This window comes from Nycticebus coucang, chromosome 12 (genome assembly GCF_027406575.1).
Source record: "Nycticebus coucang isolate mNycCou1 chromosome 12, mNycCou1.pri, whole genome shotgun sequence".
NCBI classification, from domain to species: Eukaryota; Metazoa; Chordata; class Mammalia; order Primates; family Lorisidae; genus Nycticebus; species Nycticebus coucang.
In genome coordinates, this window is record NC_069791.1 from 46,642,866 (window position 1) to 46,667,055 (window position 24,190).

The 24,190-nt window shown below is 44.6% G+C and overlaps 1 protein-coding gene across 2 annotated transcripts in view; it reads left to right on the plus strand.

Annotated features, from left to right (window-relative positions):
- The window catches only part of HEBP1 (heme binding protein 1), a 39,589-nt gene extending 19,689 nt beyond the window's left edge, over positions 1–19,900 (plus strand). Inside the window, exon 4 of one of the 2 annotated variants that reach the window (XM_053556034.1) lies at positions 5,059–5,645. In XM_053556034.1, coding sequence (XP_053412009.1) covers positions 5,059–5,230 — 172 coding nt within the window. In that variant the 3' untranslated portion in view covers positions 5,231–5,645. Of the gene's footprint in view, positions 1–5,058; positions 5,646–19,041 lie in introns of those variants that run through there. The other variant, XM_053556036.1, reaches the window with a different exon arrangement.
- The last annotated feature ends 4,290 nt before the right edge of the window (positions 19,901–24,190 follow it).

Here is a 24,190-nt window from a genome sequence, read left to right on the forward strand (position 1 = left end):
TGTTTAACCAGGCAGCAAAGCCTAGTAAAGACCATGTTGAGGCACTTACCACTCTTCACAACAGAGCCCCTTCCCAAACATGCACTGACCTCCGAGCATCCCACCCCCACCCTGGACACAGCACCTGCCTCCCCCCTCCCCAGGCTCTGCTTGTTCAGAGCTGCGTGAGGACAGGAATGTTGCCGTGCTGCTCACTGCCGGCATCAAGATGCTCAGTCAATAATTGCTTAATGTGATGTCTTCCTGGATACCTTTCCTTCATGTTTCAAGTCAGACCTGATCCTCCCTATCCCCTGGCCCCAGAACGTTCTCTTTGTACCTTCTGTCTCCATGGCCAGTGTTCCTTCCACCCAACATCATGTTTGTGTGTGTCCTGTTTCTATCCTGACCACTACACTTAGACGTCGTCATCATTCTCATAGCCTTTATCCTGTCTGACTGGTACTCTGTGTCCGGTGGTGCTCCACTCCATAAGCGCCAGCTCAGTCGGGCTGCATGAAGCTCTTACTTGTCATGTTCAGCCTCTTTTCCGGTGGCTGTGAGGCTGTCAGTCCCTAGGCTGATGCTTCCTTTGCCTCACACAGTGCCGCCTGCACAGCCAACTGCCCGCTGATTCGTGTTGACCTGTTGATTGTTAAAGCTCCAGACAAAGTAGATGGTCAAGCTCAGAGTCATGCAATTTCTTTCCTCCTCACTGTGCCGGTACCAGACACTCCCTAAAAATAACACATTAGGATTTTCACCTTTTTTGCCTTTCTGCCAGAAACCCCTCCCTCTGTCATCCTCTCCCACTTTAACTCTTTCACCCCTTTTGGTTTCTGGAATCTGGAGCATATGTACATATGTGTGCATGAGAGAGATTCGTCAGTTCCCATGGTAACCAAATTCTTTGTTTGACATTGGGTGAGATAAAATGCAGCGCTCAGGGGGACAGCGTCTTTGATGATGAGGGATTACATAGAAACTTATTAACAGGGTCACAAAAATAATGTGCATGGTTCATGTTTATTTCCTTTTAGGAGCTCAGAGCACTTTATAAGCATCCCTGACCTCATACTCAGCATGTTCGTGAGCTTGGGGAGCTGCGGGAAGAAATGAGGCAGTGTGTCCGTGAACACAGCTGAGTCAGCCAGAGCTGGGCCTCCTTCGTGTTCCGGGGTGGTGGTCCTGGCAGCTTGTGCTGCTCTGCGGTGGGGTCGGGGGAGGTGGTTAACTTAGCAGAGAGGAGAGCATATGTGTCTGTTCCAGAGCCCACCCAGCTTTGTGTGTTTTCCAGTAAAATGCTTCCACGATGAAGCAATAGGGAAATTTTTATCTTCATTACAAGCTTCTCAGTCTGCCTGGAAATAAATATCAGGAATCATGGTTTTTCCAGAAGTGAATTTTAGAAATCCCTGAATGATGAAATTCTCCATCACACTCTTTACTGGGTGTCCTCATGCTGCTTAGAAAACCCCTTCTCAGTGTCGCTTGGCAAGTCCTCCTCCACTCACCACTTAGGTACTAAGATTCCTAAGAGCAACCCTTTTTTTATTTTTTATTTTTCTAGAGACAAGATCTTGTTCAGTCACCCAGGCTAGAGTGCAGCTCACCAACCTCAAACACTTGGGCTTAATCAATCCTCCTACCTTGCCGCCTGAATAGCTGAGAATACAGGTGTTTGCCACAACTCTTGGCTAATTGTTTTTTTTTTTTTTTTGGGTAGAGACAAGGTCTTGGTATGTCCAGGCTGGTCTTGAACTCCTGGCCACAAGTGATCCGCCTGTGGCGTGTGCCACTGTGCAGAGAGCAACCTTCTGACCCTCTGTTTGCATATCTGTCCCTCATATCACTCCTTACCATGATGCAGCCAGGACCTACTCACTGGGATGCCCCTAGGTCATCACTTTCCCAAGTCAGTATCTCCAACTCCAGTTCTGTCCCAAGTCTAAGGACACACCTATTTAGATGTTATTCAGATATTCAGTAATTGGTGCATGAATGTATTCACAGAGGCACTTTCATGTAAACATGCCCCCAAGCTAAACCTACCCCACCCCTCCTGTTCACACTCCTGATTCTAGTCCAAGGCATCAGCTCCACTTGGAAGCTTAGCATGAAGTCCTGGAGAACCCTCCATTCCCTTCTCTCTCATCTCCCCTCAATCTAGGTCTTGTCCTCTCATGCTGGCTCCAGTGACTCTTCATCTCTTACTCCTCTGCCTTTTCCCTCTCTACTGCCTCCCCGGGGGAGCCTTCTAAAACACAATGTGATCCTACTTTAAAGCCCTTGCATAGGCCCGCTGCACATGTAAGATCAGGCTCAAACTCTTTAGCCTGGAGGTCACTGCCTTTCCCCATCTGGCTCCAGTCAGTTCACTCTTCTTGTTTGCATTCCCAACCCTGTAGCTTATACCCAGATGTTTATTATATGAACGAATGAGTGAGTGAACATGGGGCAAACAGACTTATTTAACACTTAACTCACTAATAGGTCTTAAGTGCTATCATCTTTGGGTCTGCCAACTGAAGACAGTCACTTTTCTTGTTTCTAAATGAATGGTTTGTTCAGCCGAGGGGTCTAAACATGTATTGGGCACGGTATTGAGTGCTTAGGATACAGCAGTGGACCATTGTGGAGCCTATAGTCTATCAGGGGACAAAAACCATGAAAATAAACATAGTAAGTAAATTATATAGTCTGTTAGAGGGTAAAAGTGCTGTTTTGAAAAAGAAAAAATAAAAAGCGGAACAAAGGAAGAAGACCAGGGATGGGGGTGGTGAATGAGGTTACCATGGGACACAGGCCTATAGGGACTGTGAGAATTGTTAACTGAAGCAGTTCATGACTTGACTTTAGATTACCATCATGTCCCCCATGTCAGAGTCAGGAAATTGAAAGGCTGTTCTGAGCAAATTGCTAGCTAACAATAATAGCTCCTGCTTGCCGTGGGCTCACTGTGTCACAGGCACCAGGCTGAGCAGTTCGCACCATCCTCTCTTCAAACTTTACAATAGCCTTTGAAGATGGATGCAGTCGCCATCCTGCTTTAACAATGAAGGATCTGAAGATTTGAGAAATTAAACAATTTTCCCAGAGCTAGAATTTGAGCACACATTACCCATTTTGCCTCCAGCTGATGAAGGATGACATTTAAGGACCATCCCTTTGGCCCTTTCCAAAATCAGTACTTGAAGACCCAACACTGTCCCTTTTCATGGATCACAGGGAGCATTACCTACCTTCTCCCCCATCCAGCCTCTGATTCATTTCAGATGGAAGTTTCACAGTCTAAAGCAGGAGTGGCCAACCTGTGGCACACGGACCACATGCTGATTTTGTGAGGACTTTTGCTTATCTATGGTGTCAGATACTATATAAAGTATGGCATGAACTCCCCCCCTTTTTTTTGCTAATCAGCTTTCATTAGTATTTGTGTATTTTATGTACAGCCCAAGATAACTCTTATTCTTCCAGTGTGCAATAGAGAAAAAAAAATTGGACACCCCTGGTCTAAAGAGTTTCTTTGTAAGAAAAAACAGAAAGAAACAAACAAAAAAATACTCCCATCTTGTGGTTTTTGTTGCCAGACAAAATCCTGAATATTGTTCTCTGTCTCTTTTTTTTTTTTTTTTGTAGAGACAGAGTCTCACTTTATGGCCCTCGGTAGAGTGCTGTGGCATCACACAGCTCACAGCAACCTCCAGCTCCTGGGCTTAAGCGATTCTCTTGCCTCAGCCTCCCGAGTAGCTGGGACTACAGGCGCCTGCCACAACGCCCGGCTATTTTTTGGTTGCAGTTTGGCCGGGGCCGGGTTTGAACCCGCCACCCTTGGTATATGGGGCCGGCGCCTTACCGACTGAGCCACAGGCGCCGCCCAAGTGTTCTCTGTCTCTTAATTCATTTCCTCTTGTTTGAGCCTCAGCGATGCTAGAGCCCACCTATTTTCATAGCCTTTTAATCTTTCTTCAGTATATTTGAAGAAACAAGCTTCTGTCCAGATTGGTCTCAGCTCCATCCATGTTCCATAACTGTTGTCTAGACATTAGAATAACCAGTCCCTTAGAAACAAAAGTCCTGGGTGTTGTCACCTCAGTGACCCTGCAACCAGCATACTGAATGCTTGCCGAGAATGACTAACCACTTATAAAAGAGCAAAGCATGATTCATAGGGCTCCACCAAAAATAATGCATTATTTGGCCTAATGTTGGCCTGGTGCAAATTCAGACTTTTGAGTCATAAAGCTGATTAGAAATGGGGACATTTTGGACTCCAATAAAGATTTTAGTGTGACCCAGATTGAGAGTGGTATGTTCAGGGCAGGCTACAGGATGTATTTTGGAACACAGCTGGACGACATAAGGGGGGAATAATAATCTTGAAAGCCTTTATTGGTTCTCTTTCCTCAACTTCTGCCATCAGGAGAAATGCCAGATTAAGAAAACGTCTCTTGTTAGAAAAAGGAGGCTTTTACGATTTGAGCAGAAGGGATTTATTAGAAGTGTGTTCTTCTGGGGGTGTCATGTTTAAAGCTTGCCCAGGGGTCCTCCCCCGACTTCCCTTGGTCCTTGCCTTTGTGAGCGCTGGTTTGTAATGGAGCTGCTGCACGTTACTGGTCTCGGCTGTGATATGCAGTCCTGAGAGCGGCTCTGCTGTGGAAGGAGCATGCGCAGCTGCAGCGGCACCCTAAGCCCCCTTGATTCCTTCCCTTTCCCAGACTGGTAACAGAGAGGCAGAGAAGCGGCCAGACAGTAGAGGGGGCTAGAGAACAGGGCGAAGGCGCGGCCTGGGGAAGGCCAGCCTGCTGTCGCCTCGGGAAATGTCCGGAAGGAAAGGGGAGCTCCCGCTCCTGTGTTTCAGATGTTCGTGTTTTCACGTGTTAGTGCATCTAATGTCCTTGATCAACTTTGGAGGAAACAGAAAACATCCCCTTTTTACAGATGAGGAAAATGAGCTCAGAGAGGGCAAATCAGTCCCCGGTCTCGCCACTCGAGCAGTGTGGCGAGGGACTTCTGCCTTTCATGATTCTCCCTCTCTGAGGTCACGTCCTTCATTAACCCTCGCTCTTGCATCCTCAGGCAGTTTGGTGGTTATGCCAAGGAAGCAGACTACATAGCCCACGCCGCCCAGCTGCGCGCTGCTCTGGAGGGCACTGCTGCCTACCAGAAGGACGTCTACTTCTGCACAGGGTACGACCCCCCCATGAAGCCCTTCGGACGGCGCAACGAGGTCTGGCTGTTGAAGCTGTGATACGTCAGCCAAGGGCTCCCTGCCCCCGTGTCCCTTCCCAGGGGGCCGGAGGGGAGAGCACTTCTGGATTCCAACAGCAATTCCAACCTGACCGATTTCCCTTCAAAGCCATCAACTGCCAGTTTTCTGAAACAAGCATGTTCTGTATACTGCGGTTCTTCTCGTGGTAGGAAGTAATACAGCCAAGATAGGCAGCATCCTTCTCGTTGATGTAGAAAATTCTTTGGTACGCCAAAAACCCTGGCAGCATTTTCCCAGCCATCTGGGTCATGAAAACCTGATTTTAAAAAAAATTTGAATATGTATTTTTATTATTGAGGGATAAATGTGATTCATGCATGATCTTCATGATCTTTTGTGATTCTTACAAGCACTTTATCTGAAAAGAAAACAGAAATAAAAATCTTACACAGCAGAGACAAATCCTATGTATAGTTATTTCCAAGATTCAGCAGCCTTGATAAGTAATACAGAGAAGTGTACTATGGATGGGGTTTTCTGTCACAGGAGTCTTGTATTTACAGTCCCAAAGTCCTTCAGAATATAAACCCAGAGATCCCAGGGAAGGACAACATGCACCACAAGCTTGAATGTCCCTAAAGTGGTCACATACTGTGACTATGAGGTATCTCTTACATGATCGTAAGCAGAGGATCTTGTTTACAGTGATCAGCAAAGGGTTCTAGGAGTCCCAAGAAGGGACAGAGGAGAGAAACCATTGCACTCCCAAACACGCACAACCCTGGAGGTGGGAAATTTGCTAGGAGGATTAATTAGCACAGGGCAGTGGGGTTAGAAGAACCTGTGTCTGGTTTTTTTGTTGTTGTTTGTTTGTTTTTTGAGATGGAGTCTCACCATGTCACCCTCTCTAGAGTACTGTGGCATCACAGCTCACAGCAACCTCCAACTCTTAGGCTTAAGCAGTTCTCTTGCCTCAGCCTCCCTAGTAGCTGGGACTACAGGCACTCACCACAACACCTGGCTGCTTTTTTGTTGCAGTTGTCATTGTTGTTTAGGAGGCCCAAGCCGGGTTTGAACCAGCCCTGGTGTATGTGGCCGGCACCCTAACCACTGAGCTATGGGCACCGAGCTGTGGGGTCCATTTTTATGAACTGAAGAGGATAGAAATGAGGTACAATGTGCAGTTTGGCCTGCAGAGAAGGAAAGGGACACAAGGCCATGAGCAGGGAGAGGGGACAGCAAATGAGCTGGAGCAGAGATTGTGGAGCAGGGAAGGATGGAAGAGCATGGTGGGCCCCAGAACAAGAGTAGAAAGTGCTCTTATCCTCCCAGGGCACACCAGGGCCCTGCCCTGTCAGCAGTTCTTGAGATGGCTGCAAAGGTTTTCCAGGAGAAATGCACCTCAGCACTCACCCATGGCCCATTTGCCATTAACTATAAGAAACAGAAAAATGAGTTTTAATCCTCACCATGAAGGAGTCTTACTAAACATTATGTGGGGTTTCCTAAGAAGAGTAAGAACTGTCATCCCCTTTTCTGGGAGGCCCTTCACTGGTTTCTTCTCAAGGATGTGCCAGTACCTTTTCAAGATCAAGGGTAAAGGGTGAGAAAATGAGACCCTGTCTCAAAAAACAAGACAAAACAAAAAGATCAGGGGTGAAGAACACCAGCCACAACCTTGACTGTCAGACACCATGCCGGGCTACTATTATTATTCCACACAAAGATGAGGAAGCTGAGAGGCCCTTGGGCTTCCACACTGTAGTCAGGGCCAAGACAAAAGTGCAGCCACATGGGCATTAAGACTTGTCAAGGTGCTTAAATTTCATCCTAAGAAATTGGATGGCTTTGAGCAAGAACGTAATATGATCATGTTTTAAAAGGAAAATTCTGTCCAGAGTGTGGAAGATAAATTGGAAGATGATGTGACTGGAGGCCGGGAGATGGCCATGAGACTTAGTGGAAAATGATGGAGGCAGAAATCAGGATTGTGGCTGTGAGGCTGAAAATAGCTTGGAGTAAGAGATGAAGTGAATAGGACGTGGCAATTGACAGGTGAATGCAATAAGGGATAAGGTTCAAAGGGGATCAGAACATTGCCCCCAAAGTATGCCATTGTGATGTATTGATTATTTTGAGCTGAAGGCAATGGAGAAACAGCAGATACAGGAAGAGACCTCTACCTTACCCTTTTCTACCCAAAAACAGTGTGTGACTTTCCCAAGAAGAGTGCCATCCTTATACCAAGAAGAAAACACCCTTATCACCAGAGATGGAGAATCAGTGTCAAAATGTGTCTGTACAACCAAACCTTACTAAAATAGCGCTTCTCTTCCATTAGTTGTCCTTGTGTGTTTCCTAGTGATTTTCCCACAATATACCACCCACCCTCCCAGCCTAAACCCTTTTCCTTTGTCTTGTTGTGTCTCCACATTGTATTGCTCTTTGTTAAAATGGTATATAAGCCTCAGGTCAAATGATGCTTTGGGGTTTTCACTTCTTTCTGTGAAGCACCACCCTCATGCCACATAGAAATGTTAACATCAGATAAAACTTAATATACTTTTTCTCCTATTATTCTGTCTTTTGCCACAGAACTTAAGAAGGTAGAAGAAAAAGTCTTTCCTTGATTACAGGGCCAAGTCCAATGCCCACGATCTTGGCTTGGGCAAGGGTGTGGGTGGGGCTGCCACTCACTAAGGTGGAGGCACAAGTGAGAAGCAGGTGGATAGGGGAGCAGAGTCCATGGGGGCATATTTAGGCCTGAGGTGCATCCAAACAGGCTGTCTAGTGAACAGGTAAAAGTGGGGGTCTGATGCTTAAAAGAGAAACCTGATGAGGACACGTATGTTTGTATGTCACCAACGTGTAGGTACAGGGGATAAACTGCACTTGCCCAGGGAAAGAATGTGGGGTAAGATGAGAAGAGAGCCTAGGTAAGGACTCAGAGGAACTTTAGTACATATGTATTCAGAGACAAGCAGAGGAAAAGGGCCTGACAAAGAAGATATGGCCAGGGGTACAAGAGAATTGTCAGAAACTCCAAAGGAAGAGGTATCAGTGAGTATTAAATACTACATCTGCTCAGGGCTGCTGACCCGAGTCCCGAACAGTCCTGAGGCAGCATCTCCTGGTCCATTCCAAAACATCACCATCGTTCCCATCTGATCACTCCAACAGCCCTCTCATTGGTGTCCGCACCTGCCCCACTATCTTTCTTAAGCCCGTTGTCTATGTAAGAACCTTCATTTTGCATGTGGGCTAATATTCAAGCTCCATTTCCTGGCCTGCAGGGCCTCCTGTGAGTTGGTTCCCAACCATTCTCCAACTTTCTTGCTTTCCAATCTCTCTTACTACCCTCCTACCAGAGAAGACTTCTGGTTATTTGAACACTGGGTCTTTTTTGCCCTTGGGCCCTGCACGGTCTGTTATGTCTGCCTGAAGCCCTTGTCACCTCCTTTTCAAATGGCTGGGTCTTCTCCATACAGGTCCTGACTTAACCCCCTCCTCCTTGAAGAGGCCTCAGACCTTGCTAGCTAAAGTAGGGACCCACATTTAGTTTACCATAGCACTGTATTTTTTTTCTTCATAACCCAAACCACCATATTCCATTTGGGGAGGTTTATTCGTATTTCTTCCATCTTTTTCTGCTCCTCCCACTATATTGTAAGTTTGATCAGAAGAAGGCTCCTATCTGTTTGTTTGCTATGTGTTATGTGGCCAGCATTCAGCTCAGGGATATAGCATTTAACTTGACCAACAGTAGCTTAAACCGAGAAGGATTAAACCACACAACAAGAAATCCAGAGGTGGGGTCAGCAGCTTGACGCCAACATCGCTGCACTTGTCTTCATCTTCCCCTCAGAGCTGCAAGGCAATGGTGTGGCTCTTGTCATCTCATCCATGTTCAAGACAGGGAAATGGGGAGCAGAGGAAAGGCTGGATCAGTTGCATTTGTCCCATTTTGTCAAGACACAAAAGCTTTCCAGAAGTTCCCCCATCAGACTTTCATTTACACCTCATGGGGCAAAACTGACATGAAGGCCCAGCTGTAGCTGCAAGAAAGATGGAGAAATTGTGTGTGTTTGGCTATCCAGCCTCTACGGTGAGGGGCAGCAAGGAAGAAGGATATTCAGAATGGATTTGGGGTAGCTAGTCAATAGGTTTTCTGTAAGGGGACAATGAAAATGTATATGTACCTGGGGTGCAGAGTTTGGGAAGGTGAAAACATGGGTTGAGGACAAATCACTGCAGGATCTTAAAGCTTTTTTAATTCCACCTTCTCCCTTCTGAGCTGAGAGACATGGCTCAGGAGCACTTTGCTGTGGCTCCTGCTTCCCCATTTCTCCTCTCTCCCTTTGAAAACCCAAAATGGGCCAGGTGCAGCAGCTCACACCTGTAATGCTAGCACTCTGGGAGGCTGAGGTGGGAGGATCCCTTGAGCTTAGAAATTTGAGACCAGCCAGAGCAAAAGCAAGTCCCATCTCTACTAAAAATAGAAAAATTAGGATCAGGTGTGGTGGTTCATGCCTGTAATTCCAGCACTTTGGGAGGTCAAGGTCAGAGGATCACCTGAGCTCACAATTTCAAGACCAACTTAAGCCAGAGTGAGACCCCATCTCTAAAAATAGCCGGACATTGTGGCAGGCACCTGTAGTCCCAAGTATTCAGGAGGTTGAGGCAAGAGAATCGCTTGAGCCCAAGAGTTAGAGATTGCTGTGAACTATGACATCAGAGCACTCTACGGAGGCGACAAAAGTGAGACTCTGTCTCAAAAAAAATTAAAATTAAGTAATAATAATAATAATGAAAAATTAGCTGGGTGTTATGGTGGGCACCTGTAGTCCCAGCTACTCAGGAGGCTGAGGCAGGAGGATTGCTTGAGACCAGGAGTTTGAGATTGCTGTGAGCTATGATGATGTCACAGCACTCTAGTTTGGGCAACAGAGTAAGACACTCTCAAAGAAAAGAAAAGAGAAAGAGAAAAAGGAAGGAAGGAGGGAAGGAATGAAGGAGGGAGGGAGTGAAGGAAGGAAGAAAAGAAGGGAGAAAGAAAAGACTAAAATGGTGGAAGGAAGGAAGGGAGGAACGAGAAAGAAAGAAAAGAAAGAAAGGTAGGTCAAAATGAAGAAGGAAGAGTGGTTTTCAGTTGCCACCCAACAGTGAGGCTGCAGGGGTGACTGGATGAAGATAGAGAGTGAATTAAGAGATAATGAAATGCAAAATGTTCATCCTCATGCCAGATCTAATAATGAAAAACAGAACCAAAGAGACCAGGGTTTCCAGTTGCCAGTCTGTGGACTGGTAATCTTTTTTCCTGATTCCCATCCATTCTCTTGTCAGTATCTTTCCCAAAATATAAGCTGATGAAAAAAAACACTCTAGTCCCACCTTCCTCCTCCTCTCCCTAGGATCTAGAGTACCACATAAGGCTGATATTTTAGATTGTTGTACAATGAAGTTGGAAAACTGTAACAAGATGAGTACAAATATTGGCCAGGCACTGTGCCTCACGCCTGTAATCCTAGCACTCTGGGAGGCCAAGGCAGGTAGATTGCTTGAGCTCAGAAGTTCAAGACCGGCCTGAGCAAGAGGCCGGTCTACTAAAAATAGAAAATCTAGCCAGGTGTTGTGGCAGGTGCCTATAGTCCCAGCTACTTGGGAGGCTGAAGCAAGAGAATTGCTTGAGCCCAAGATTTTGAGGTTGCTCTGAGCTATGATGATGACACCACAGCACTCTACTCAAGGTGACAGAGTAAGACACTGTCTATTAAAAAAAAAGAATACAAATATTAATAAATCTCTAAACTGCACTCTAGGTTTAATGCTCAAGGTCACTACCTTAAGGCCGCAGCCTCTGTAGAACTGCATCTGTGAGGAGGCTTTGCCTTTCACCAGAGCTGTGTTCCAATGGCTCTAATCCTAGTGCCTGTAATCCACTGGATTACAGCCAGTGTGGCGATGACACAATCCCCGTGTCCTTAGGATACATGTGCTTTGTGATCACTGTGCAGTAAAATTTGTCGTGGCTGCCCCACAGCACAACACCTCACTGTCATGCTGGCTTGAGTGTTTGAGAGTCGTGGGGTGATTGTGTGTATAAACACAGTGGAACACCTGGCTGAGCTTGGGGAGTTAGTCGGTCATCACATTTTTAAGAAAGCACTCCTTAATTTAATTTACTTTTGGCTTCTCCACTCGTGAGTAACGTTACTTTGATCTTGAGTGTAGTAATTAAAGTTTTACAGCGTGCCACCTTGGTGGACATATATTTGATTGAATGCTGTGGATTTTGCCTTTGAATTTATATTTTTGACTAGCTCTAGGCTTTTTCTTTAGAAATATTTTGGTTTCTATAGCAGCATTCTTCTATAGGAATTTGATGACAGACCCATACAATAGCCACAAAGGCAGAATCCAGAATCAAACCATGTAGGATAAAAATGCCAGGGTGGACTAAAGGTATGGCAAGAATTGGTGTGAAGAGCTATCTCCTGATCAGACTTAAGGGAACATTTCATCTGTCATTGGCAATGAATTTATTGGACCCTTGTTATAAAGTCATTTGTGAGCTGGCTCAAACCTTAGCGCCTTCTCCTAGCATGCCTCTTCCTCTCCTCTGGGTTCCTCGTCCTTCCAATGTCCCTCCTGCAAGCCTTTACCCACACTGCTCCCACACCTGGAATCCTCTGTCCCTCTCTGTCCATCCTCTACCCATCCCTCCTGTCTAGCCCTAAGTCTTTGAATTTGGCCCTGATCCCTCCAAGAACACCACTCTTCCTCTGTGATCTATAATCCCCGCCTTACCTCAGAGCACAAAGATGTATACACAGCAGCTGCTCGGTTTTACTAATGCAGATTGGCTGGAATTTTTTTAAAATAAGAACTATTGGTAGCTAACATTTATTGAGTATTCACTGTGTCCCAGGCACTGGGCAGATTCTTTACATGAACTGCCTGATTCATTTTACACAACAACCCTGGGAGGTGTTCACTGGCACCGCCATCTCCACAGGTGAACTGTGGCAGCTCAGGGTGGTTCATTCACATGCTCCAGGCTGTACAGATGGTACCAGACAGAGCCAGGATTTGAGCCCACTCTGCTCTTATCCACTCTGCAGTGCAATGCTACACAATCAGTTCAATGACTGGTTTCCCTGCTGTCAAAAAAGGAAATGAGGCAGGGTGTGAATCTAGCAGCAAGTGCAGTGGGTGGGTCCTTCCTCCTCCCTGTATAATGTACTCTGCGGCTCAGCCAATGTGGCGATGACATAATCCCCGTGTCCTTAGGATACATGCTGCTGCCTGGAATTTAGGTGAACAAATTCCATGAGCTTGAAGTCCAAACCCAGCCTTGGGAACCAGCAGCAACCTATTTGCCACTTGTCAAAAGAGCAGCCCTTGTTTTCTTGCAAATAGTAAAACTCAGGTGAAAGAAATTCTTACCTCACCAGTACAAACACAGGCCTATTGCCTTAGATAATGTCTGTGAGGTGGTTCTAAATAGACTACATATGTTCATCATTGTATTATCTCTGCTCCTTTCTTATGAGCCACCAGATTGTGGATTCACAGCAAGTGTTTTTGCTGTGTGAGCAGAGCATGTTATGAGTGGGGGGAGGGGCTTAAAGCAGAGGATAACCAGCAAAGTCTCACCTGTTCTGGGAATCAAAAGGAACTTCAGCACTTAGATGTATCTGCAAAGACCCCGTGGGGGAGGTGAAGTTATAGGAATCAATTTAATTCTTAGGAGACATTTATTGGTCATTGGAGAACTCCACCCTTAACTCCTTCCCTCTAGCAGACCAGACACCCCACCTTCCATCGCAGGCTAGTACTGGGGGCCAGCTCTCTCACTTTCCTTAGGAAGTTCATTCTGCCATCTACTATGTCCTATGATTTCAATCTCTCCCTCGCCTCAAGCTCCTTCTTCTCAACATAAATTCATGTTCACATCTTTGCAATTAGAACAACAAAAAAAAAAACTTCCCTCAGTCTGATCTTGCTTTCCAGGTTCACTTCAGAGCTCTCGTTATCTTTACAAATTGCCTTGCAAATTACTTAACACACGGTGCTCCTATCCTTCATTCTTATTCACTCCATTCATTGACATTTACCTTCTGTACTTTGCATGCAGTGTTCACGTCCTTCCCTCTCATCCGCTCCATTCACTGACATTTACTTTCTGTGCAATTGATCATCATTCATGAAGTCCAGCACGGGTTGGTCTTTATCAGGTGGAATATCTCCTCTGGACCATTTGATATCTAGACCTCTCCTTCTCTCTGGAGTTTCTCCTCTAGTAACTGTGACCCGCCGTTCTCCAGGTCACCTTCCTCCGACCACTTCCCTGTGTCCTACGTAGGCAGCCCCTCCCTTCCCCCCTCAGTGTTGGTGTTCCTCAGGGGGGTGGTGCTTTCTCCTCTGCTGCATTGTCTAACTCTGCACCCTTTCCCAGTGGAAAAGGTGGGTGTGGGCTCATCCATGACCTTGAAGATTATACAATTGACTTCTGTGCCCATCCATGACCTATTGACTCCCAAGTATTTATTTCCAGCCCATCAATCTTCTTGACTTAATTTTTTTACTTCATCTCATCTCCTTTAAAAATGTCACCCTCAGAAAAAAAATGTCACCCTCAGGAATGCAGAAGTAAAAAACAGGTTCATTGCTGAGACATACATTGAAAGAACCCTCTCTTGATACAAACAGATAGAAAAGGTTTTGAAAGAATCACTTGTAAGGGGTTATAAGGAATTAATAGGATCTACTCCCATTTTTTTGAGGGAGTCACTCTCTAGTAGAAAGGAAGGTGGGAGTCAGGGAAGTATTCATTTCTTCTTCAAGCTGCATATACTTCATAGCACATGAATCTCAACTGTGTGTCAGCACATCTCCCCAATTAAACATGATTTTCTTGAGGGATGATATATAGTATTATGGATTTTTGTATTCTCAGTTCCTGGCAAAGCACCAGTAGACAGCAAAAGTTCAATGTATGGCTTTGGAATGATCAATGAATGAATATGTTTCCCAATGCATGAAAGCTGGAGAGTGGGGATAGGGAGGGGTGGCCTATTTGCCCCCGGCCTGCTATATGCCTAGGATGCCAAAAGGAAGTTGGCACACAAGAACAGTACAATCATGCAGAAATAAATCCACATACTGCAGGGGCGTGTATCCAGTGACCTACTTGACCTACTCATACAACAATTCACAGATATCTCAACTTAGAATCCAAAACTGAACTCCTCTACAGCCTTCCAGTCCCATCCTTCCCATGCCTCAGTCTCCCTCGTGTCTCTAAACAGCGCTACCGTTCTCCTACGTGGTCAAATCAAAAATCTGGAACCCAGACTGAGGGGAGACAAATCTTGCTTGTTGGCTGGACCGTCCGCAGGTAGGATCCTTCTCCCCCATTTGAATATAACCTGAGATCAGGATGTTCCTCTGGCCATTTGTGCTTGATCAGTTACCTCGGAGTAACCGATCTACCTTCCTCAGAGAGCCAGTGGGTTCCTATCTGCCCCAACTCCTCTTATATCCAACAGAGAAATGGTGGGGCAGAGCAGGGTCCCTTTGCTGGAGCACATGCCACAGTCCGTGCCTCCAGCCCTGGCCGACCAGGAGTGAGACTTTGGGAGGCCGCATGCCTTTGGCTTAAGCCTGCGCCTTGTTGTTCGTGGTGTCTGGCCCCACCCTCTGACTTAACACATTTGTGATTCCTTCTCATCATTTATGCATTTCACAAACATTTAGCGAGCGCCTCCTACACGCCAAGTGAACAAATCTAATTGTTTAATTAGATTTTTAAGTGAACAAAACAAAGATCCTTGCTCTTGTAGAGTAGGGGATATAGATAGCAAATGATAGACATAGAAGTAGAATATTGCATTTTAGAGCAAAAAGGACAGGGAGTGCTAGAGGAGGTAGGCACAGCGAGGGTGGCATGCAGTTTCCACCAGGATGGGCAGGGAAGGCTCCCTGCAGGACAGACGTGAGGTCAGGGAGCAAGTTTACCAGGTGGCATCTAGGGGAAGCAGGTCCCAGCCAGCAGAACAGCCAGTGAAAAGCCCCCCAGACGAGACGAGCCTGTGCGGTTAAGGAGTGGCTTGGGGTCAGAGAGGCTGACACAGTAGAGCCACGTAGGTGAGGTCAAAGAGGTGACAGGAGTGGGCCAGTCATTCTAGGCCTTAGAGGCCACATCAAAAGCTTTGACTTTTCCTGTACATAAAATGGAGAATCCCATCGTAGGATTTCAAGCAGAAGAGGGACCCAAACAAACTCAATGGTTTAAAGAATCCTTTGGGGTCTGTAATCCTAGTACTCTGGGAGGCCGAGGCAGGTGGATTGCTTGAGACCAGCCTGAGCGAGAGTGAGACCCCGTCTCTGAAAAATAGCCAGGGATTGTGGATGGTGTCTGTAGTCCCAGCTACTCTGGAGGCCTGGCAAGAGGATTGCTTGAGCCCAAGAGTTTGAGGTTGCTGTGAGCTATGACGCTATGGCACTCTACCCAGCACAACAAAGTGAGACACTGTCTCAAAAAAAAAAAAATCCCTCTGGCTGCTCCATTGACCATGTACAGCAGAGGCTCCAGGATGGGGGACTAGGGCAAAGCAGGGGGCCAGCTAGGATTTTCTGCAGTCAAGCAGGCAAGAGGTGATAGTCACTTGGACACAGATGATGACACGGAAGTGGTGAGAAGTGGTCAGGGTCTGTAATATTTTGAAGGTAGAACCAACAAGATTTCCTGATGGACTGTATGTGGGATGTGAAAGAAGAGTCAAGATGCCTCCAGGATTTTTGGTTTGAGCAACTGGAAAGATGGATTTGCTGTCAACTGAGATGGAGAGGACAGCTGATGGAGCGGGTTTGGGGTTATCAGAGATTCCACCTCCAAAGCCTCTCTTGAATCTTACTGGCTCTCTCCATTACACACACTCGATCCTGGGGGACTAATAGCCACCATCACTGCTCTCCTGGACTCTGGTCCCCTACTTTCTACCCAGGTCCTTTTTATCTGTTCTCAATGCCTGCTGCTCCTTTGTGTGTTAGACAGTCTGTAGCAGATTGACCTTTTTTACAGCAGGAGCTGGGTCGCGTCACTTTCCTGCTCAATGTCCCTCAGTGGCTTTCTGTTTCACTGAACCCCACTCAAGTCCCATGTCATGTGATACCCACTTCCTATTCTGTTCCCAGCCTTTGCTGCAGAGACGATGGCCTGATGGCCGCCTATCAGCCGCTCAGACACGCTGTGCCTTGTTGGCATCTCAGGGTTCCTGTTCACCTCACTCTCCACCTAGAATGCTCTACCTTCCACCCCGCACGGGAGTGACTGGATCTTTCCCATCCTTGGGGTCACTGCTTAATCCACCCTCATAGAGGGACCCCACTCTACCACAGCGTCTTTATAGTACTCCCCACAATTGGTAATTACTTATCTGTGTGTTTATTTGCTATTCTATTTGGTGGCTGCTGTCTGACCAAACTGCAAGCTCATTGAGGGCAAGAACCAGGTCTTCTTTGGTCACCACTATATCCACAGCATCAGGCACAAGGAGTTGTCCCACACTCCACATTCTCCTAGAGATGTGCTGAGTAAATTAATAAATGAATATTAAATGTAATGCACTTTGTAGCTTAAATACAATAAACACAATAACTTCCAGAAAGGCCTTCATGCTCCTTAACACAGCCATGGCTTCCCTGGCTGGTTGAGCCATGGAACCTTTCTCCTCCTCTCTCACTCATCCATCTCCCCACATCACTCGCTTGCTGTGTGGAGAAGAAGCTATGGTCTTCCTCACCTTGGCCACCGCTTCTGTCTGGAACACTCTTACACCTCACTGCACCTCGCTTAGCCATTTCCTCCTCTGAAAGGTCTTCTCTGAGCCCCTCCTCTGTGAACTTACAGAATATTTACTGAGTATCTGCTGCTGTGTTCCCTCCCCAGGGAGGTAAGCAACCTGCATGCAGCCAGTGGGCCCTGAGTCTTCTTCATGGTGGCATCTCAAATACAGCACAGTACCTGCACAAAATAGATGCTCAAAAAAAAATCATTAGGAGAACGATCAAGCAAATGAATGAATAATTACTACAAATATATTTTGAAAAAGAGAGTTTAGAGCAGCAGTTCTCAACCTATGGGTCGTGACTCCTTTGGGGGTCGAACGACCCTTTCACAGGGGTTGCCTAAGACCATCCTGCATATCAGATATTTACATTATGGTTCGTAATAGTAGAAAAACTACAGTTATGAAGTAGCAATGAAAATAATTTTATGGTTGGGGGTCACCACAACATGAGGAACTGTATTAAAGGGTCGCAGCATTAGGAAGGTTAAGAACCACTGGTTTAGAGGGTCTAAGAGTAAATAAATGGGCTACTTTGTTACACAGACAACACTTAAATTTAACATAATCATTTGCCTATTGATAATTATGGTAAAAAATTTCTTTAGAATTGTTAGTATTCTTAGATAGGTTAGACAGTCTTACCTAATCTTTGATATGGTTTATATCATCGCTTTGCTTCAAAAAACTATTTATCACAGCTCAGACCAAATTATCACAAAATCATTGGCAGTTTTCCTTTATGTATAGTAAACTGGGAAGAGGAAATATTTATTTAAGTTCAGAGAGAACAAGAAACTGGCCCAAGATCAGAGAGCAAGTTAGTAGCAGACATGCAAACCCAAGTCAGACTCCAAGCCAGTGCTCATTTGATGAGACTGGTTATTTTCAAACTTTCTTTGACTCTAGCGCATACTCAGAAACACATTTTATACTTTAACCTAGTACAAACATACATGTATATGCGTGTCCCCAAGTAAAGGTTTTATAAGACAACACTCTACAGCACCCCCTGTAGAGTGCTCTGGCATCAGAGCTCACAGCAACCTCAAACTCTGGGGCTCAAGCAATCCTCTTCCCTTAGCCTCCAGAGTAGCTGGGACTACAGGTCTACAGGTGCCTGCCACAATGTCTGGCTATTTTTAGAAACAGGGTCTCTTGCTCAGGCTGGTCTCCAACTCCAGAGCTCAAGCAATCCACCTGCCTTGGTCTCCCAGAGTGCTAAGGTTAAAGGTGTGAGCCACCATGCCTGGCCTGGCATTCTTTTTTTTTTTTTTTTTTTTATAAGAAAGAGCCTTTATTTTTCTTTATTTTTTTTTTTGTGGTTTTTGGTTTTTGGCCAGGGCTGGGTTTGAACCCACCACCTCTGGCATATGGGACCAGCACCTTACTCCTTGAGCCACAGGCGGCACCCTGGCCTGGCATTCTTAACCAAAATTTGAATCATGGAAGAAAACTATGATACATTTTAATATGTTAAACACATTTAAGGAATCCATAAGACATGGCAGTTTTAACAGATGGCTGTAGTTATTTGATGTTCCTCTCATCAAGAGGTGAGGTCTAATTCCCCTCCACTTGAATCTAGTCTGCCTTTAGCAACTCTCTTGTAACTGTAATCAATAAACTGTGGTGGGAGTCGGGATGCGTGAATTCCAAGGGTAGGTCAAAATTGGTCTTGCAGCGTCTGCTTTGGTCTATTGGAATGCTTGATCTGCAAATGTTCCCTCCTGGGACCCAGCTGCTGTGCTCTGAAAATTCCAGGCCACACAAGAGACCATATGTAGATTCTCTGGTCAACAGTACCAGCTGAGCCCACCCTTCTAGTTATCCTGGACGAAGCACTGGACATGCGAATGGAAAATCACCTGGGGGATGGATCCTCTTGTTCCAACTGTTCACTTGAAACTTCATGGAGTAGAATTTATGTTCAAGTCTGTATACAAGAATTATTTTCATTGCTATCAGTTTTATACATGTTAACTTTTATTTCTACAGATTTCTAAAAGTCCAGTCAAAACCAAAGGTGCATATCCTTATAGGATCAGATAATCCCAGCGGCACCAGCATTCCACTGAAGGATGTTCATTCCAAAGGCATAACATTTTCCTTATCAATGTAATGATTATACTTTCTGTATATTCCCAACATAGAGAAGGGAACATTATAAAATCAGTTTGAATGAAATAAAATTAGAGATTGTTATATCTCACTTTGTTCTCAAAGTCACAATTATTGCTTTTGAGAAGAAAATCTGAAGTTTGAAAGAAAAGTATTTGAATAAAAGATCTATTGCCTTTCAAAACTTTGAACTAATAATTGAATTAAATGTGGTGAACAAAGAAGAGTGACTGCATTTACATCTTGAAGAATGATTGAAGAATTCAATTACAATATTGAAGAATGATTAGAAGACCTTATAAATTATGTGAATTAAAAATTGAAGAAAAATTTCCTGTGCTACTAGCATAGATATTGCATTACTATTGTTAACAATCACAACAACCTTGGATGAGCAAAGCGGCTCATGCCTGTAATCCTAGCACTTTGGGCGGCCAAAACAAAAGAATTGTTTTGAGGCCAGGAGTTTGAGGTGGGTAACATAGTAAGACACTGTCTCTATAAGGCAAACAAAGAAATAAACATCGCAACAACATATTGTGTGGACTTTTAGGGTTTCGTGTTTGATTGGATTTTAAAAAGGAAAGAACCCAGTTGAACAATACGCCCAATGCACATGTTGTTTTGTCCTCAGCTAATCCCCTAGAATGAATTTATAATGAGGTTATCAAATCTGTTCATAAATAAAAATTGTGTCTAAATTCCTGTCTTGTGTTATTTTGGAATTTTGTTATCTACATAAATATCAATAAAATAATATGTGATGTTAATTTTGCTGGGCTTTTGTTTTTATTTACCATTGTTGGTAGTAATGGTTAAAAAAAAAAAAGAAGGCCTCCAAATCAACTTAACATACACTTTTACTATCCACATACCATGTCCAAAAATATTTGCTAAAGGAGAACATTTTCAGTTCAGAACATCTGAATCTTCTTTCTGAGTTTATGTACAACATGTACCATGTTGAGTTTAGTGTTTCCCCACATGGCAACCAGGAATTTGACCATGGATAGTAAGTGAAAATGGTCCATTCCAACATCTGAACACAATCTGCCTGCAAGTTTTCCCCACTGGCCTCTCATTTCTTTTCAAGTAATCCAATAACATCTCCTTAGGTACCAAAGACTAATAATGAATAAATCATGATTGTTGGTAATTATCTAACAATTTATGATAACTCTGCTGTATCATCTCGTTATTTTTGCTGTCCACACTTGTGATTCCTTTACAGTTTTTTTCAGTTTAAATAATATCCAATCAACAATATCCTCTTTCACTAGGAGCTGATCTCTAATCCAGTTGTGAGTGAAATAAAATGTAAGCAATGCAGCAAATTCTCTCTAAAAACTGTCTTGTCGCTCATCTCTGATCTGACTTAAAGTGTTGGCAACTTGCAACATCAGTGTTTTCATCAAGTTGAATCACAAAATCTATACCAGGCTGTAATTACTTTTAAAATTTGCCTCTTTTTGTTCTGCAGTAGTATAGATTTGATGAGATATTATGCTATACTAAAATTTGTCAGCTGATTTATCATTTTATCATCAAAAATCCTATGTACCATTCCATACATCCTGGAAGAATAATTTTTGGCAGCTGTGTTGCCCATTTTTTTTTCTGCCACCTACTGTACCGCTAAGTAGATGATTATAAGGCTCTTTAATTAGTAGCAGTCGTCAGCTTAGAAATTATTAATAAATTTATGTATTTTTTCCATTTCCTTGACTTATTGACAAGATATCATGTTGTTTTCCCAGGTTTTTTTTATTTTGATTTTGATTTTGTTTTATTTGGAAGGTTCTTTCACGTATAAAAATTTTATTATAAATAATACAAGTCTGTTGTTTTGTTAAGCCTTGCGAATTTTATAAAAATACATTTAAATTATCTTCACTATAAGGTTTTGCATACACTTTTTCCTGTTTAGAATGCAACTCAAACAAAATAAAATTTTATTAGAGTCAACATCATCAGATTTATACTTCCAGATGCAGAAGTTGAACATTTTTCTGTTTTTCACATCATCCACTTTCTTCTAATAATAAAACAGCCCAGTATGCAGAAATGTATACTAATTCAATTAAAATGTTATAATAGTCACAAACTGGAAAAAAGGTAGAATGACTTCCTTTCTGAAAAAGTACTCTGATATTGACATTATAAATGATACTCAGGTGGGAGTCCTGACAAGCTGCTGATCGATTGCTCCAGTACTTCGCAGCTAACTGCACATTGTGTCAATACACAATTGAACCTACAATATTTACATCCTGATCCAACATTGATCAAATTATGTCTCATCTACAAGAAGATTGAATGCAACGTCTAGAGACAACTACATCATTTCTGGAGTCAAATGCAAAAGGAAAATATGGGACCTCCCTGGGAAGTGCATAAATTAATCCTCCCTTTCCAAGGGGGCACCTGTGAGCCCACATGATGGGTGGCAGTAGTCACAGGGCAGGAGCAGAAATGGGGAGGCCATGTGGGCGACCCGGGGTACCAAGCAGTGGCACAGAGCGGGTGGATAACCATGAACCTGCCTCAAGGAGGCGACAGGAGATGGGACAAAGTGTGAATCAAGGCTCCAAGCCCCCGGTGCACGTTCCTTTGTCCTGTCCAACTTCACTTACCAAACACAAATCCAAAGATAAACTTATTGGCTGGGTACAGTGGCTCACACCTATAATCCTAGCACTCCGGGAGGCTGAGGCGGGTAGATTGCCTGAGCTCAAGAGTTTGAGATCAGCTGGAGCAAGAGCGAGACCCTGTCTCTATTAAAAATAGAAAAACTAGCAGGGCATCACTACGTCACTACAGGCACACACATCTATAGTCCCAGCTACTTGGGAGGCTGAGTTAAGAGGATTGCTCAAGAGCAAGAGTTTAAAGTTGTTATGAGCTATGATGCCACAGTACTCTACCCAGGGCAACGGAGTGAGACTCTGGCTCAAAAAAAAAAAAAAAGAAAGAAAGAAAGAGGCTCGGCGCCTATAGGTCAGTGGCTAGGGGCACCAGCCACATACACTGGAGCTAGCAGGTTTGAACTAGGCCTGGGCCTGCCAAAACAATAATGACAACTACACCACAAAAATAAAAAAAAAAACTGGGTGTTGTGGCGAGCACCTGTAGTCCCAGCTACTTGGGAGGCTGAGGGAAGAGGATCACTTAAGCCCAAGAGTTTGAGGTTGCTGTGAGCTGTGATGCCACTGCACCCTACCCAGGGCAGCATAGTGAGACTCTGTCTCAAAAAAAAAAAGAAAGAAAGAAAGAAAAGAAAAGAAATAAAATCATTAAGAATGTCAAGAGAATGACCTCTGGGCATCAAACTCCAAGTACAGTGCTCTTCTCAGGGGAGGGAGCTCCTACAACCGTAGGAAGCCATCCTGGACATGCCAGCAAACAAGATAACAGATGAGCTGCTCCTGGCCAGTGCAGCCCTGTCACGCGCCTTGTCCGCACACAGTTAGTTGTTCAGAGCTGCAGGAAGAAAAATATGTGTAAACTCTCATATTTCCTTCCTTCCTTCCTTCCTCCCTTCCTCCCTCCCTCCCTTCCTTCCTTCTTTTTTTTTTTTTTTTTTCTCCTTTCTGGCCATGACCCACAAATCATGTTTAGGCCCTTGCATCTCTCTAAACACCTATCCTTAGAAAGTGGGAAAAGTCAGGAAAGGCAACCTGGTACAGAATATGACCAGCAGACAGAAAACCTGCGCTGTCCTCTCCAACGTCCCATATCCTGAGCACATCCTTTCATTTCTCTGGGCCTCTGCTTCCTTGTTATTAAATTCCTCGTGTTACAATATCGGCTTTCTTATTGCTGATTATTAATAAAGGGTTAGGCTGGGTGACCTCCAACATTTCCTCCGGCTCTGTTTCTGTGAGAAGGAAATATGAGTAACACAAATAGGTGTTTGGCCAAAGGCTTTTGGTCTTTTGACTGTTTTGTCTCCATTTTTAATGGATTCATTATAATCAGGTATTTTGATTCATCAAAGCCATATCTGAGCTAGGTGTCCTGGTGGTATTGTGGCATAAAAGCCTAAAGAAATTAGGCGTGAGTAATTTGGGTGCATGAAGGCAAAAAGCCCTCATATCCTTATGGGCTAGCAGCCTATGGATGAATACTATAATGCCAGATTTTACAATAACAGTAATTAATGCCTGAGACAGGCCCTTTTATCTAGGGTGCTCAAAAGGCCTGAGGTCATTAACCCATTCATTCACCTGCCTGCAGCCATGAAGAGGTCAGGAGAAATCTTTGTAGAAGACCAGCACAGCCAGAAACTCCAGTCACAACAAGGAGGAACAGCCAGGACCAGCTAGCAGGAAGGAGGTGGGAGGTGGGGACTGCTAAAATAGTTCTCTGGGAAGAATTCAATGGAAAATTCTCCTGATGGTCAACTGACAACCATGTAGCCACTCACTGGGCTCTCAGAGTGGATTCTCATGGATGTTACATTTCATCATCTGAAAAATCTCTTTACCCTTCATGTAAACTGTAGCCTTGACAACTTCGGAAAAGAGTGACATCATGCCCAAAGTAAGCAGAGGGGGCACTCTCAGAGGAGAACCCTTTTTTTTTTTGTAGAGACAGAGTCTCACTTTATGGCCCTCGGTAGAGTGCCGTGGCCTCACACAGCTCACAGCAACCTCCAACTCCTGGGCTTAAGCGATTCTCTTGCCTCAGCCTCCCGAGTAGCTGGGACTACAGGTACCCGCCACAACGCCCAGCTATTTTTTGGTTGCAGTTCAGCCGAGGCCGGATTTGAACCCGCCACCCTCAGTATATGGGGCTGGCGCCTTACCGACTGAGCCACAGGCACCACCCAGGAGAACACTTTTTAAAGTTAAGGAGGCTATAAAGAGAGAACACTGCTGTAGAACAATTTTGTCAAGAGTTTAAGTTTCGGCCTTTTTTGTAGGTGGATTCCATTAAAACACATTTGTTAAAACCTCTGCTGGTGGCGCCTGTGGCTCAATGGAGTAGAGTGCCAGCCCCATATGCCAGAGGTGGCGGGTTCAAA